The sequence below is a fragment of the Phlebotomus papatasi genome, chromosome 2 (genome assembly GCF_024763615.1).
Source record: "Phlebotomus papatasi isolate M1 chromosome 2, Ppap_2.1, whole genome shotgun sequence".
NCBI lineage: Eukaryota > Metazoa > Arthropoda > Insecta > Diptera > Psychodidae > Phlebotomus > Phlebotomus papatasi.
The window spans coordinates 89,038,093-89,054,399 of NC_077223.1; the positions used below are offsets into that span (position 1 = coordinate 89,038,093).

General features: G+C 32.8%; 1 protein-coding gene across 1 annotated transcript in view; it reads left to right on the forward strand.

The window, feature by feature from the left end:
• The first annotated feature begins 852 nt into the window (after positions 1 to 852).
• The window catches only part of LOC129804877 (myosin heavy chain, non-muscle), a 77,588-nt gene continuing 62,133 nt past the window's right edge, over positions 853 to 16,307 (forward strand). The window contains exons 1-2 of the mRNA XM_055852546.1: positions 853 to 1,298; positions 11,611 to 11,826. Of these exons, the coding sequence (XP_055708521.1) occupies positions 1,164 to 1,298; positions 11,611 to 11,826 (351 nt within the window). The 5' untranslated portion in view covers positions 853 to 1,163. The remainder of the gene's footprint in view (positions 1,299 to 11,610; positions 11,827 to 16,307) is intronic.

The window sequence follows — 16,307 nt, forward strand, 5'->3', positions numbered from 1 at the left end:
TGCAGAATTTTGTTCTAAGGTGGATCCGATCGTTGTATGAAAATTCTGCAGAATTTTCTGCAGAATTTCTATAGAAAATTTTAAAATTATCGGCAGAATTTCTTTAGAGTATTTAGATGATTTCTATATTTCTTCTACCCTTTCTAATGTTTCTAAACATTATTTCAACTACATAAAAATATCTATTTCAATTTATTTAAAATTCAATTTTTATTCAACAATTTTACGTGAATACTCTCTTTTTTTACAATATTATTATAATGTTATAATACAATATTATTAAATCAGCCATAATAGAAAATACGAAGGGGAAGGAAATGGTTAGAAAACACGAAAGAAATTCGTGATGCTCACGAAGTCGCACGACTATCCCGAAGTCACACGAAGTATCCGATTGAATGACAAGAAACGTTAAAATTTCAAAAGTGAAGAATTGCAGATCGAAGTTTTGCTGGGCCGAATTTCTGTCTAATTCGGGCGACATTTCGGTCGTATATGCCCGAATTTGAGAGAGTCTACTGTATATTTAATAAAAATTAAAAGGGAAAACAAAAACTATTTTTAAAAAGTAATTGGTGTTTAATTTTAAGAAATAATAATTTAGTTTTAAGTTCAAAAGTTGCTTTTGGAAGTTACAGGTAGAGAAAGTACGATTTTTCATATGTAATAAAATCATATTTGCAGTGTAATTTGTTTTTTTTTTAATGATTTTCGCTTTTAAAATTACTGGAAAATGTCCATGAATTTATCTGATCTTATGGTTTATTGGGATGTTGTAAGAAGACACGTCGATGGAAATTTTTAAACGGTATGGATAACGACTGGACAATTCGTAGCAGTGTCGCAGGAATTTTTTTACTGGGTGGCGTTCCGCGAAGTTGACAGTTGCAAACGGAGTTGAGTTCACTTCAGTTGAAAGAAGAATCTTGTGGGAAAAGGTTGCGTGTGATTTGCTGAAGAAGGTGTGTGGAGTGAATCAGTGGAAAAATTAGCGGCTAAATTCCGCGTGTGTGATTTAAAATAGTGACTGCTCAACATCCAATGCACCATTGCTGGCCACTTTTGTGTTTGCCGTGTCGATAGAACTCAAGTGTACAGGGATTATTGCCAGAGGAAAGTAGAAAAAATTGTGTTTCATTGTGCAAACGCTGCGCGAGGAAAAAATGGCTAACGAAATGGCTGATCGGAATGATCCGGATCTCAAGTATTTGTCTGTGGAGCGGAGCCAATTCAACGATCCCGCCACCCAGGCTGAGTGGACACAGAAACGCCTCGTCTGGGTGCCCCATGAGACACAGGTAACACCGGGGCGCGTCTGCCCAAAACCTTTTTGTTATCCTCTCACAGACGCTCTCTCTTGTGCACTTGAACCTCCGCCCCAGCCAAAGACCCCGCTCTGACTCAGTTTCCGCCGGAATTTCCAGTCTTCTGATAAGACAAGCACTTTTTACCTTCCCCGAATTGACGACTCATTCCTCTGCGGCAGCCACTTGGCCACAAAATCCACGGGAACAGTTCGTTCTAACTGCCCAAGTGGCGGCTGCCCAAGAAATTAATGAATTCTCGCAAAAGAGCCACTCTCTCGAGGGGCTCATGATTACGAAAGTCAAGTGCACACTTCCAATTCAAAATAAATTTAGATTTTGCAGAAAAGAAATGGAATTACTATCATTAGCACCCGATACTACTTTTAATTCTTAGTTAGGGGACGTAGGGTACCGTTAAGGGCACCTTTGAAACAGTGCTTCTTCTATTTTTAAATAAAACTGGACCTTAACATGATTTATTTAGCTCCAGAAACCAATGTGAAGTGAAATTACATTATGGCCAGGCCCAATTTTATTTAAAAATAGGGAAAAGAGCCCTATTTCGAAGGTGTCCCAATTCAAAGTATCCCACTTTATTCTCCTACACAGTTTTAAAATAAATGCATAAATATTTTACGAACAAATTGGGTTAAATATAATCATTTATTCCAAGAGAATAAGAACAATTTTCTGATCTAATAAGAAAATTTGCTAAATCGGTTTAAGATTTCAAACTAGTTGAATTAAAAAAAAATTGTTGGATTAAGTTTATCGTAGAATAAAACAAACTTCTATTATGGTCCTCAATTCTCTTAGTAATATACGGATATTCTAATCTAATTACTTGATATAAATTACTAATAAAGGCTCTTGAAAAATATTCGCAAATTCATGCAGAAATAATAGAAGTTAGTTAAGCATAAAAGAAATTAAACATATAAAATTACAGAATCTTGTTCGGGAAATTGCAAATCATCATTCCAAAGTCAATTGCAAATCCTAAAGTTTACAAGTTTGTTTTAATAATAATGATTTATTTTTTAATAACAATATAGTTCACAGCTTTCTTTTCTCAATTTATCAATTTTGATTAATTTTGCTACGGGTTAGTGGACTGTTTTTTAAATAAATATTTTCTAAATTCCTTTGCATTTTTGTGTCGGAAGTAATACTTTCCAATAGGAAAAGAAAGAGGATGATATCAATTTTATAAATAGATAGCAATTGGGAACATACTTCAGACTGATAAGATACTTCATTGTCTAATCTAAGTTGAGATCTTAATGTTATTCACCGTTATGTTATTCACATTATAAACATTATGTTATAGTCTGAATTGAGTTAAACTGGAAAATGACATTTTAGAATCATTGAACTATCGTTTAGTTTTTCGCGATTCAGATAAAAGAAGTAGAGGTGACTCACAAAGAAGTGTTGATATTATAGAGGAATTGATTTTTTTTACAATTCAATTTTTTATACGTAATAAAAATGGTTAAAACAACTTCATTTAATTATTGGACGTAGGTTTTTTCATTAATATTGGATGCAATTGGCTACAAGTTCGAGGTGTCCGTTTCAAAGTTAAAAATATGATTTGAAATTTAAATTTAGTGAAATTCAATCGATTGAAATTCACCTCTTATTCTTTCAAACTGAAATAAGATATGTTTGTCTCTTTCTGTCAAAAATTGAAATTTCAATTTCATTTTCAATTTATATTTTAATTTTCATTTGACAGAAAGAGACAGTTATATTTGATTTCAGTTTGAAAGAGTAAGTGCTAAATTTCAATCGATTGAATATATTCAATTCAGTGATATATAGGATATCACTCAATTGAAAAGGTGTGCCAGCGCTATTAATATTTAAAATTAAAATTTGATTAATTTTTAAAATTATTAAAAAAAAATATTTAAATGGTGTAAAATAGTTTTTTAGAACAGAGGAAGGTTAGATTTTTTTTGTTCAATCTGCATAATTTTTATACAAGACAAAATTCATGAAAGCATTTAACACTAAACTCTTTACTGGTATCAGTGAAATAGTTAATATTCTTCGAGTCTAAATGTAAATTAAATTATTTTAAAAACTATTAACTTTTCAAAAAAAAAATAAACTTTAAGACTAGAAAATATTTTGAAATATGGATAAGAGATTTAAGAATCAATCCTCTGCTCCCAAATTTTGAGATAAAGGACGCCTGGTCCTTTATGATGTCTAAACACTAGAAGCAATTTTCGTCAAAATTGCCTTTTTTTAAATCTGACGTTTCTGCCTACAAGGATAGGGAAAATTTTCTTTCAAAAGCCATTTTTTAAAGAAATTTCTACTAGTGTGTATAGAGGCCATTATGGACGATTGGGTCACAGGTGACTCAAAAACCAAAATTTTTCTTATGGCCTTCTAAAGCAAAATTGAAATCAAACAAACGTAAAATCAAAATTGCACGTAAATGGTCAAAACGTTACCTGGACAAAGTCATTTTGACATTATCCGGTTTTAAACGGTTCTTGCTTACCCCTGTTCTAAAGTTATGGTTCGCTTTAAAAAGCCAGAAAAATGATTTTTTCTGACAAACGTTGCTTTAATTGTCTCGTCTTTAAAGGGTTAAAGATTGAAGTTAATTTTTTGTATCAAAATTTAAGAATTCCTATTCTGAGTTGAATGTGATCCTGAGTAAAATCATAATTAAATTTTCTAAAATTCAAGGTTTAAAAGGTCCTTCCGACCACCTTTAAAATTAAGGAAATCTTTAAAAAAAAGTTTGTGATTTCTTATTGTGAAGTTTGTTACATATTAGCTTAAATGATTAAAGAAATTTGAAAACGTAAAATTATAAAGAGAACTTCTGTTGGAAGTTATAGTTAGAATTTTATTGAATTATAGTCTTCTGATGTACCTGATTTTCTTTAAATGCATATGGCAATTTACCGCTGCATAAATAAAATAATAATCTTTTATTGGAGAATATGAATTAGCCTTTTTAAATGCTTAAAGTTTTAATTAAGAATTCAGGGGTAACTATTTAAATCTTCTAAATGCCAATAAATTGAAAATATGTTAAAAATAGGGGAATACGTGCTATCTTCGGACGACTCTTCGAATAATTCTTTTTTTAAATATGTTTTTAATAAATTTGACCTATTATAATATTATATTTTGATAGCTAGATCAATTCCTCAAAATTTGTTAAAAGAGCCTAGAGTCAAGTCAAATATATTTACTTGTACGAAGATTGAGTCGCCCGAAAGTAGCGCGCTTTCCCCTATTCGTAGTTTTTTTTTTTTAATATAATTTCACGTTTAAAGGAAATTTACAGAAAGGACTTTTAATCGGTGATTCTAAGCCCTCAGTGTATGACAGTTTGAGAAAAATCTTTATTACTAAATACACTCATTACCAAGATTTCATGTATGGAGAAGTTAACTTGGCTATGAACGAGCTTAATTGTTTCTGTACTTCAGTCGTAAGTGTGTCCAGTACATAAGGCTTAAAGTGATAGGGAGCACAGTGCGTAAATATTTATTTTGAAACCCTCAATATTAGCAAATATTTCTAATGCCTGGAATATAGGGAAGTCTTGCACATACTCTGGCTTCGAACATTTCATATTTTTCCCATGTCCCTTTAATGAATCTGAGTGTTTTCAGGAAATGTCTGATATAAAACTAGCTATACTAAAATATCTTGTCATTAGGTCAAAATTATTAAAAGAATATGTGAAAAATATGAAATGTTCGAAGCCAGAGTGTGTTCAAAACCTGAAAGCCTTCCCCTAGTATTTTCTTGAAGAGCGTTAATTTTTCAATCTGACTCCCTAGTAATATTAAGATAAGAATAAAATAGTTGCAATTTCAGTTTCATTTTTACTTTAATTTTTAATTTTTCATCTACTACCGATTTCACGACCGGTCTCATTGAGAAAATCGTTATAAAGTCCTAAAAGTGGATCATAATCAAAAATCACTCAGGGAATTTGTTTCAAATTTTGAAAAACTCAAATGACATAAAAACAAGAAATTGCTTGCCCCTTCGGGAATCTCTCAATTATACTCTCTCGGTCGTGAATTCTCTCCTGAGAGACTCTTTCTGCCTCTTCGATAGAGAGAGATGAGTGAGATTTAGAGAGAGGGAGAGAATCAGAGACTCCACCGGCATTTGGTCTGCGATGACGTCAGGCAATTTTGGAAAAGACACCAAATTCGTGGCAAGAGAGCGGGAATGGGAAAAAATGCTTTTATGTCGTTGCCGAAAAGTTGGTTTAAAAAAAATATATATATACATAATGAAACAGAAATGTGGTTATGGAGACTCTCTCTCTCCTGTGTCCACAAAGTACTCCATTTACACACATTTGGATGGCGGCGAAGCGGCTCATTCAACGTGTACACCACTCCCCGAAATTGAGAACTGGAGACCGGGAGTTAGTGTGTGTGGCAAGAGGACGCCGTTGGCCACACTTGGAGTGTGGTTCTGGACAGCAACAGCAGGAAGCCCCGCGAACTTGGCGGATAAATGGCTCAGATGGTCTCTCATGGATTGACTTGTTGCGCTGTCGAAAGACATTCAATACCCCTTCAAAATGCCTCTGTGAGGGATTCAGAAACCGAAAAGAGTTGCCACAAACATGAGAGAACTGGAGAAGGCTCTTTACTGGCCAGATGCAAAGTCAATGCTTATGTACTCAGACTTCAATGAACCCTTTGATTACAGGGCTATTCTTTCGAAATTCAAGGCGCAAAACCATTATAAGAAATCAATGTGATTAATAAATACAGCTTTCAAGAGTGTCAGGAAAATTGCTTTAATGAACTACCCTGTAAATTATACGCAAAGTGGTTCAACGAATTGATACTCTTCTGTTATTCATCTCGTGCCACGATGTCAGGGCTGTGATCAATTAAATCACGCGGGCTGATTTCTTACGCAAAATACTCATCGATCTTTTAAAAGATACTTTAGTTCTTTTTATTTTTGAGAATCAGACTGTATTTGCGAAGTGTTTGATAAATACGAAGCCAAACCCTGTTATTTTGATAAGACCGATAATTATGCCGCGTTATCCATCACACGATAAGATTTTTATAAAGTAGTGATTTCCGTAAGACCCTTATCGGTGGAATTGATATTTATTTACATCACCGTTTATGTGTATCGTTGTACGCGGAATATTATTTTTTGGGAATGAGTGAATACAGATAAATTATATTGTCAATTACATTGACTAAGCTGATTTTTCATTTATGTGGAGGAAAGTACCTATGCTTTGTACGATCGCAAGCTTCGTAATGATTAAATTTTTCCTATGTTTCTGAATAAATGTGATAGGCATTCTTGTAAAATCTTGTAAAAGTATTGTCAAAGTTTTGTTTTTATATAGGGTGCAAGCATCACTTATGGCCACATTAAGGACATATCTGCCTATAGCTGTTGATATTTTTGACCAATTAAAGCAACATTTGAAGAGTAATTTCTTTCATGTAGTTTCTTTCGATATATTCAAATTAATTTCCTAAAAAAAACCCTGAAATTTCGGAAAATATATGGTTTTCCCAACCATGTAAAATTCAAAACTTGTGGCCTCTTTCACGAACTTATGGCCATTCGTGGAATAACTTATGGCCACAATTTCAAATGATGTAAAACAAACTTAGCAATAAAATAATTTTATTAGAAAAGAAAAGAAAAGCATTTTAAACACTTTTATAGGTTTCTATTATTTTTCTTGACAAGTTTTCCATAGTTTTTCAAACATTTTACTCATAATATTATAGTAGCAGACTACTAACATTGATTCTGCGCACAGTGATCAGTGATCCAACCTGTCTTTCGTGATAGAAAAGCCACGTTTGGTTGCATAAAGAATCCACCTCAGAATATCCTCCTTTGTTTGTTCTCTTTTGGGCACTATGAAAGCATCCATGATCAAATGTTTTTCCCGGAGAGTTTCCGGAGATTTTAATGCAGAGTTTGTGTAGGGATTGGGGTACAGCTGAAATGACTGGAATACATGTCGTAATCACTCCATTCTCAATGCTCCTCAATACTTCTTGCATCCTTTGAGTTCAATAATAGGGCTTTTTTTCGTTTTTGCATTGTTTTAAGAGGGATATAAGAGAAAAAGTTAATTTATTTACAACAAAATGCAGGTTTATTGAAAAAATCAACAAGATCATACACACTATTCTTTTATAATCAATTTTATGTTATAATTTCAACACTTACCTTAAATTTTATTAAATTTTTGCTGGAAAACTCAAATTCACTGAATCAAAATACAACAACTGTCAACTTGCTAAACCAAATATCTGTGAGGGCGCCACACGTCAAATTCTGTGGCCACAAGTCAATAATCTTATCAAATAGGTCATAACTTATGGCCTTGTCTTTATTTTATATTTTTTGTTTAAAAAACCACCAAAATCAAGTGGTAAATGAAAATATAGTTACCAAGAAAACAAAGTTGGAAAATAGTACTAAATATTTTTGATTGAAGATATAAAATTTAGTCATTAAAAATTATGAGATCGTTAGTAAATTTCTTAACGACTTGACGTATATTTGACCGTCTGCCGCATCAGTGAAATAATTCCCACAAAATAAGTAAAATTCTACCGAAATATAAATGTAAATCAGTTTAAAAGTTTCATTTAATGATAGCACATCAAATATTTCTAATTTTGTGGTTCTTCGAAATTAATTTGGGGGAAAAAATTGAAGATATCTGCGAAGTGGCCACAAGTATAGACTGGCCATAAGTAATACCGCCACCCTAGTAAAACATAATGATTCTTCTGTTGTTAATGATCTTTAAAATCCTTTTTGATCATCCTCTACTAACGAAAACATACTAGCCCATAATTTTGTTATATAATAAAATTAGATTTTGACAAGAGTTTTACAAGGATCTTGTGTAATAATTTAGTGGGATCGATTTTAAAAAGATATCTTGTTGAAAACAAGAATATTTTACAAGAATCCCTGTATTTACAGGAATAGAGAAACCTTTTGCTACTTTTCTATATGAAATAACCTATTTTTGCAAGATTTTACAAGATTGTTTAGAAGATATTTTAAATTGTATTCAGATAAAGTTTCCGATAAATAATGTTTTTATAAATATTCCCACTCTGTTCAGGAAAAAGTGTCTCGAATTAAGAGGAAATGGTGCGTTGTATGTGCTAATTGTAAGATCCATGGCTTAATGGTCATTTGATTCTTGTCGTAAATTTGACCTTTGAACATGATATTTCGACTCTAAAAGCAGTTAATTCAATTCCCACGTCACATTAGAACAGTTTAACTAGAGAAATTTCCCAATTCAGTTGCTCCTTTTGTGCTATTTCTGCTCTTACAAGTTAGCAAAAAATCATAAACACAACTTTGAACACTATGGGTCATTCTCAAAAGAATGCCTAACAATTACAGATTTTGTAAACATTGGTAAACATTTACAAATTTTAATATCTTCATTATTGTTATTTTCCATCTATCCTTACCATACTCGGAAAATAAAGGGCTTTTCATTTTATCTGCAACAATTTTAAATGTTAAATACAATAGTCTCGGTAATTCGGCTCTTTAAAGATCGGGCTTTAATTCTAACGGCAGTTAAATTCGAAAAAAGTTTGTTGACATTTTTCAAGTTTGATTATGATTATCAAACCCAATATGCTCAAATTTGCCATGATTTGTCTGAGTTTTGATGTAATTTTGCATTATTAAGGGATTTTCATGAAATTTACCATAAGTATGAGTATGTAAACTCAAAATGTGTATGCAGATGAATAAAAAATCGTTGCATTTCAAAAAATTTGTCACCCGAATTTCTCTCAAATTTCGTCGTTAATTTCGTCGTTCTTTTCAAGATTTTGACTTTACTAAGTCTAACCAAAAGAAGGCCCGTATTTACAAAGCTGCATTTTGAATGCATTGCTTAAGATGGTTTAATAAGATTGTGCCGTTTAACTCTTTCAGGACCGCAGCTTATACAGTAAGACAATAAGCTAATTTCACGATTTTTTGATCAAAAATAATCTCATGAATTAATCGAGGTCTTACAAAAAAAATTCTAGAATTGAACATCCTTGTAGTATGAAAATCATCTACGCGAATCGGATTTTTATCGGTTCTAAATAATTCAAAGATATATTTTTTCCTTATCCATATTTTTCTTTGGGTACCTTAAATCCAAAAAAAAAATAAAAATAAACAAAAAGTTGAGTAGGGTAAAATGAGGTAATTTGGAACCATTTACAATTTGGGACATTTGAGATTTTCTCACTGTTTTAGATATTCAAAAGGAAGAAAAGCTATTACTTTTCTTTTTAATCGTATTTTTCTTCTATTTCGCGGTTTTTGTGTTCTCTTTGCTCATCTGAAACAATGAGAAAATCTCAAATGTCCTAAATTGTAAATGATTCCAAATTACTTTATTTTACCCTACTTTATGCGATGTAGCCGTTGTAGCGTAGCTGAAGTTTATTATGTAGTTTAATAATAATGGTGACACAACGTTCCATAGAGGAACTTAGGCCTTCTCTCAAGGGGAATTCGGAACATCTCTTAGTATTTTTTTATTATACAGGGATGGAGTTGACCGTCCCATTCTCCGTAGAATCAAGTACAGTAAAGCTCACTGGATGCAATTCAAACATCTGTAACACCAGAAAAATTCCTGATGACCTAAAGGGGATTCGAGCTCAGGATATTTGCATTATAGAGCGAGTGCTCTACCACTTGACCCATTGAGTGCTCCCCTTTGTGTTGAAGGAAATTTTAAAAAAGTAGGATTTTGAACTTTAAGTTCCTTAACTCTTTAAGGACGATTGGGACACCGATATTCTGAAAACGAAAATAATTTTTTCCGACTATTTAGAGGACAAAATAACTTTCTATAGCTAAAATTTTGGGACACCGGTGTCCCATTTGTCCTTATAATAGGATTAACTTAAGGGTCAAGGATTACGAAATGCAATACCTTTCTGATTCGTTTGATTCTATAAAATCCGAATTATATAGTCTGTTTAGGTTGTGTATGAAAAATCTCGTGAGAACGATATAAATTCTTATGTCCAATTATTATCCCTATCTTATTCTTATGACCAATTGTTCCTGATAACACGATTTTGATTTTTTTAAGGACTAGTGACTTTTTAGATTTAAATTCTTCCGTACATTTAACAGATCTTACTCTATTCGCCTAATTTTCTATTTTAGAGGCTTTAGATGTAAAAAAAGTGATTTTTTTTAAGCATATCACTAAATTTACCTTTTTCTTTTCCTCCAACAAATCTAAAACATTTTTCTCATATTTATGTCGTAATTTAGATTTTTTACAATATCTAAAAAGATTCAGAATTTAAGACACTGGTATTTACTAACTGAAAGTGAGGAAGGTATATCCCAACCACTGATTTCAGTCAATGATAAATTGCAAATTGAACGTCTTTCTTCTGGAAAGCTGCCTATACCTAATTTATCTTCAGTAGGCAATATTCTTTATTTAATTATAGTGGCAGTGGGGAAAAAAAGAAACAATTAGCAAAGAGAGGAGAACGAAAAAATACAAGTCCGCAGGCTATTGTTGATGATCCATGGTTTTTGGTTTTAAAATTTTACAATCAACATTGCCCCAGTGAAGACTCAATATAAACTGAATTGGGTACCGAAGAAGTTGATACGGAGATTTCATTTTGGAGAAATGCGATAAAGAAAATGTATTCTCGATTTATAAGAATTTCCATTCAATTTATTTATCCGCAAAATCAATTGGTAATATCTGAGGTATGTTTCATGAAAATATTAACGATAAGAAAGAGAAAAAAAACATTTTATTTCTCAATGGTATTAAACTGATAAAGAGTGCTTGATTGATAAAATTGAATTAAAGAGCGTATTTTTCTAATTACGAGACAACATTGAACGAAAATAAGAGATGAAGGAGTTGGTAGGAAATCAATTAGATACTTCTCATCAATGGAAGAAGCATTGAGAAAAAATAGTGTGGAGCTGCTGATGGGGAAATTGGTGGGGAAATTGAACAATGAAATCGAAATTGAGCTTCACTTTCTTTTGTGTGTTTATAAAGTAATTTCATTTCTCGGCAAATTCAAACATTATAAAATGAACTTCTTTCTAAGAAGTTGCTCACTGCAGTTATGCATATAATTTTACAGAGGCGAAATAACATGAGGAAATTCCAATAAGATTCATTTGCATTTTTTGCAACGTGTTTGTCAGCCAATGGAGAATATCTTTGACTAATGATTTGTTATATTTTTCTTTTACTCCTGTATAGGGATTCGTTGCGGCCAGCATTAAGGGTGAAAATAATGATGAAGTGGAAGTGGAAGTGGCTGACAGTGGTAAGAAGTTGATGGTACTTCGGGATGACATCCAGAAGATGAATCCGCCAAAATTCGACAAAGTCGAGGACATGGCTGAATTGACTTGTCTCAATGAAGCATCTGTCCTGCACAACATCAAGGACAGATACTATTCTGGATTGATATATGTAAGTTTTATAGCATTTTCTTTATGCATTATTCTTAAACGTTGCGGGTATATTCAATGAATTTTCTCAGAGTGGAGAAATGTCTGTGTATGTATGAGTGTTTGAGCGGAGATAACAAAAGTAACCGGAACTTCTTTTGTGGCCTGCTTTTGGATCTTTTTCTCTTGGGCTTCTTCTCTCTTATAAAATGTACCTTCGTCACTGAGTATTTGTGGTTGCACCACTCATTGAACTTTCACAGGGAGATTTTTAAAGGTAGAAATTCCATGTCTGATTCATAATTTTGCAGGATTTCATTGGTTTCTAATAAAAAAAATATTCAGATTGAAGATTTTAGAACTTTGCGACTTGTATTGGACATCTAGGTTCAGAAGAGTCCTTTGTGCCCCTATTTTCAACGATTCCATTGGCCAAATAAATAAAATAAAAAAAAAGTAATTAAAGAAGTAATATTTAGGGGAGATCGGGGTAGAATGAGTCAGGGGCAGAATTAGTCAATGGGGTGTAATTTCCTTAGAAAAAAATTAATTGGGATAAAATTAATTGTCGGACAAAAAATACTTATCGGATCACGACCGATTTTAACCGATTTTTTAATCATTCAAAACATTTTTTATTCGCACTAAAAAGATGTGAGAAAACGGCTTGCCTTCGCAGAATGCTCACACTTGAAATAAAGACATCTGTGTATTATTTTTCCGTATTAGATGCATACCTTACCGGTTCAAAACAGATTGATTCATAAATGAGGAAGTCATTCTGAAAACGCATATTGGTTAAAAAGTGAATATTTTACAACGTTTTTACATCAATGAAAAACTTACAGACAAATATAAAAATTAATATGGGAAAGCGGGCTACCTTCGAACGATTTATGCTTCGCACACACAAGTTTTTCCATATGTTAAGGAAATGTTGGGATGGTTCGCACAGAGTGAACCCTCAAACAACGCAAATTTTCTCTTTATTTACAAAGAGCTAGTTTGTCATTTCTTAGCCATAAAATTGATAATTATCAAGATCATAAGACGAGATGAGTAGTGGTAAGTCAGCTCTTTGCAAAAAAAAAAGAAAATTCACATCGTTTGAAGGTTCACTCTGTGCGAACCATACCTACATTCCGCTATAAATGAATTTAATCGATTATAATATTATATCTTAATAGTTAGTCTAATACCTAAAATTTTCAGAAAAGAGCTTTGGGTGAAATCCATTAGGAACATAGAGAAAAAGGGATAGCAAAGCGTCCCTGGCTATGATAAGGTACTTTCGCATCATTTAGCGTTTACCGGTACTCAACCTATTTGAATCGATTCATAAATAACTCAATAGATTCTACAAAATACTTTAAAGAGTAATAAAAATTATATTCGAACAAAAATTACTTATCGGTAAATAAACGGTTCATTACCGGTTCACAACCGATTTGAATCGACTTATAAATCACTCAAAATATTTCCTAAAATACATCTCAGGAGTAATTTAATTGAATTTCGTATAAAAATTAGTTATCGGTTATGAACCGGTTCATTACCGATTCTAAACCGATTGGAACCGGTTCAGTTTTATAGGAAATTCCAAGACCTTTCCAACGACCCCAAAAATGACCCCAATCGCTTGATAAATGCGCTCTCTAGAACCTTTTAAACTCTTGACCTTGAAAAACGGTTATTAGGAATGATTCAACGGTAATTTTGTCTAAAGACGGAATGTCCGCCTGGGGCATCTTTAAAATATATCCAAAAATGAAAAAAATCGCACGACGCGTTTTCGAGCAGTACCAAAAAAACATGGTTTTGGATGGGAAGGGGAGGGGTGGGGGAGAAATGAGGGGCATGATAATGATCCTTGGGTCGACTTATGGGGGGGTCCCCCGAAAGTCCCAAGTCGCTATCTCTTACCGTTTGGCCTCTAGAGCTGGCGACAGCCGGACGGACAGACGGACAGATGGGCAAACAGCGTGACATTTCTCAGAAACCGTCTGAAACGTGAAGATTTGTTAACAAAAGTGTTCTCCGGGGGGTGGAAAGTGGAAATTTTAGGGGGTGAAAAAATCGAGGGATTTATATACTGCTCTCTCCGTGGAGTTCGAACAGTAAAATTGAATTGTCCGAAGCTTGAGTCGTCCGAAGGTAGATGTTTTCCCCTATTCGAAAAAGATAAATCTTTTATGAATACTTTATCGATTGATTGCCGATTGAAACCGATGTGATCGGGTTGAAAATTTCAAGACCTTTTCAAAACATTTTAAATTTGACCAAACAAAAAGTAAAAATTGAGCCCTATAGAGTGGTTGACCTATGATCTTCAAAAATTCAAAATTGCGAATTTTCCGGTCACAGATACGTATTTATGACATGTTCACCTAAGTTGCCTTCTAAAATAATTGAAAGAAATTGGGTAAATTTGGAGAAAACAAAAAAAAAAACATTGTTTTTCAGGAAAAAGAGGGGGTGTGGGAGAGAATATAAAGACCATCTGAGACAATGTAACGTAACTTTTTGGAGGAATCTACTTTATAGATATTTTTTGTACCATAATAAATCGTGCATTTTCGTATTTTGCGTTTCTACTGACCCCTTTCAAGCATAAAGGCTTTGCATAAAGCTTGGAGCCACCTAGCGGTGATTGTACGAACTTTGCTTGTAAGGATTTATTTTATACAGTAATTCAGTGTCTTACTATGGCGTTTGAAATAATCAAAAGTGATCGACTAATGCCTCATGAATTTCCTATTCGTCCAAAAATTTCAAATTTATACCACGACCTTGCAAAATAAATTTTTCTGAGTATTTTCTAAATAAATATAGTTCATTTATTTACACATCGAAGACCTATTTGTGATACAATTTGCTTTTTGAGCATTTTTTTCGTGAACTTCTTTCTTCTCACTTTCTGAATTGGTCACGTTTGAAGGTTCACTTGTAAATATTTGATTAATGAGAATTGATGACGTCACGTAGTATGATTGAGCTTTGAGGAGTAAATAAAAAAAGAGAACCACAACCGCGCGATATCTTGCTGAAAATGATGATTCGATGCGATGTTTATTTAATATTTTGACCAGAAGGTATTTCATCTGATGATTCTTTGGTAAAAATTTTCACTTTGATTCTCTCCTTGGTTGACTTCTTTGTTAGTCCATACAATTCCGTGCTGTGTGGATCTTTAATGCCGTTTTGTCCATGAGTCAACATGGTGTAAAACAAACCTGTGAATCACACACCAATGTATATTATAAATGATGGAATGTGTGTGAAAAGAGTGAAAAAAAAAATTGTTCAACTTTTTGTAATGCAAACACGTTTAATATTGAAAGGCACGATTGCACTCAAACATCCTAAAAGATGATTCGTCAGAAATATGGAAAATATTGGGGGTTTAGAAGTTTTTCCTCCAGCTTAGAAAAAAAATGAATTTTATGTCGAAGAACAAATTTTTTTAAGACCCAAAGTGATGAACGTTTATCGAGTTAGTTAAATCGAATACATGAATGCCTTGTTTCTCCTCTTTGGCATCATTTCCATATGGATTAATTGGAATTTCCCCCAGTTAAACTTGGCGAAAAAAAAGATAAGCAATAAGAGGGAGTTGAAGAAGTTACGCGAAAAACATTGAATTTTTATCTGATTTGGACGAGAATGAGGAAATTCTTGTGAGCATTTAATTTATGTTTAAATTTTGTATTCAATGTGCGCAAAGTGTAATGGTTGCACAGAAAAAAAGAGGTGCTAAAATGACCAAAAGCCACGCTCTTTTTGGTGTTATGTATTTTGAAAAGCCTTTAAGAACATTTGCATTCTACCATTGTAGAATTTCTCCAACACAGAGTTAGATGTTTATATTTTAAGTTAAAAAGAGAGAAAATTACGTCTATTCCCTGTTTCCATAGTCCAATGTGAACACAAAGAATCGCAAGATGTGCAATTGATTTACAGTTGCTAAGAAAAGTCTCTTGCACTCTCTTGGTGAAGGTCACGAATGTTTGCCTTATGGAATATATCTTTGCAATGAAATGTAAACGTATATTTGTGGTGAAAATGTAGAGAGAATATAAAAGAGAGAGACAGAGAGAGAGAGAGAGAAATATCAAATAAGAAAAGAAGTTATACTACATTAAAGAATTGGTGAAGAACTGATGGAAAGAAAGAGCGAATTGCAAGGAGTATTTCAATTAAAACCTTATTATTATTATTATTATTTACTCTTGTAATACAACTGCGTGAATCGTGTAATGAGGTAATTCACTTTTATTCACAAAGTCCCACACTTCTTGGAAAAATATCTTTTGTCCAAAACAAAAAGATACAATGTTTTCATTTCCTCCGGGCTCTGGCACTGATGTTCGACTAGAATATTTGTGAGATTCTTTATTTAATTGTTTTGTTCATCGTGAAAATGATCCGTATCACGTGGATGATGATACTTGTTTTTTCAAAATATTTTTCACAACACATACTTTAAAGAATTTTATAAGCTTT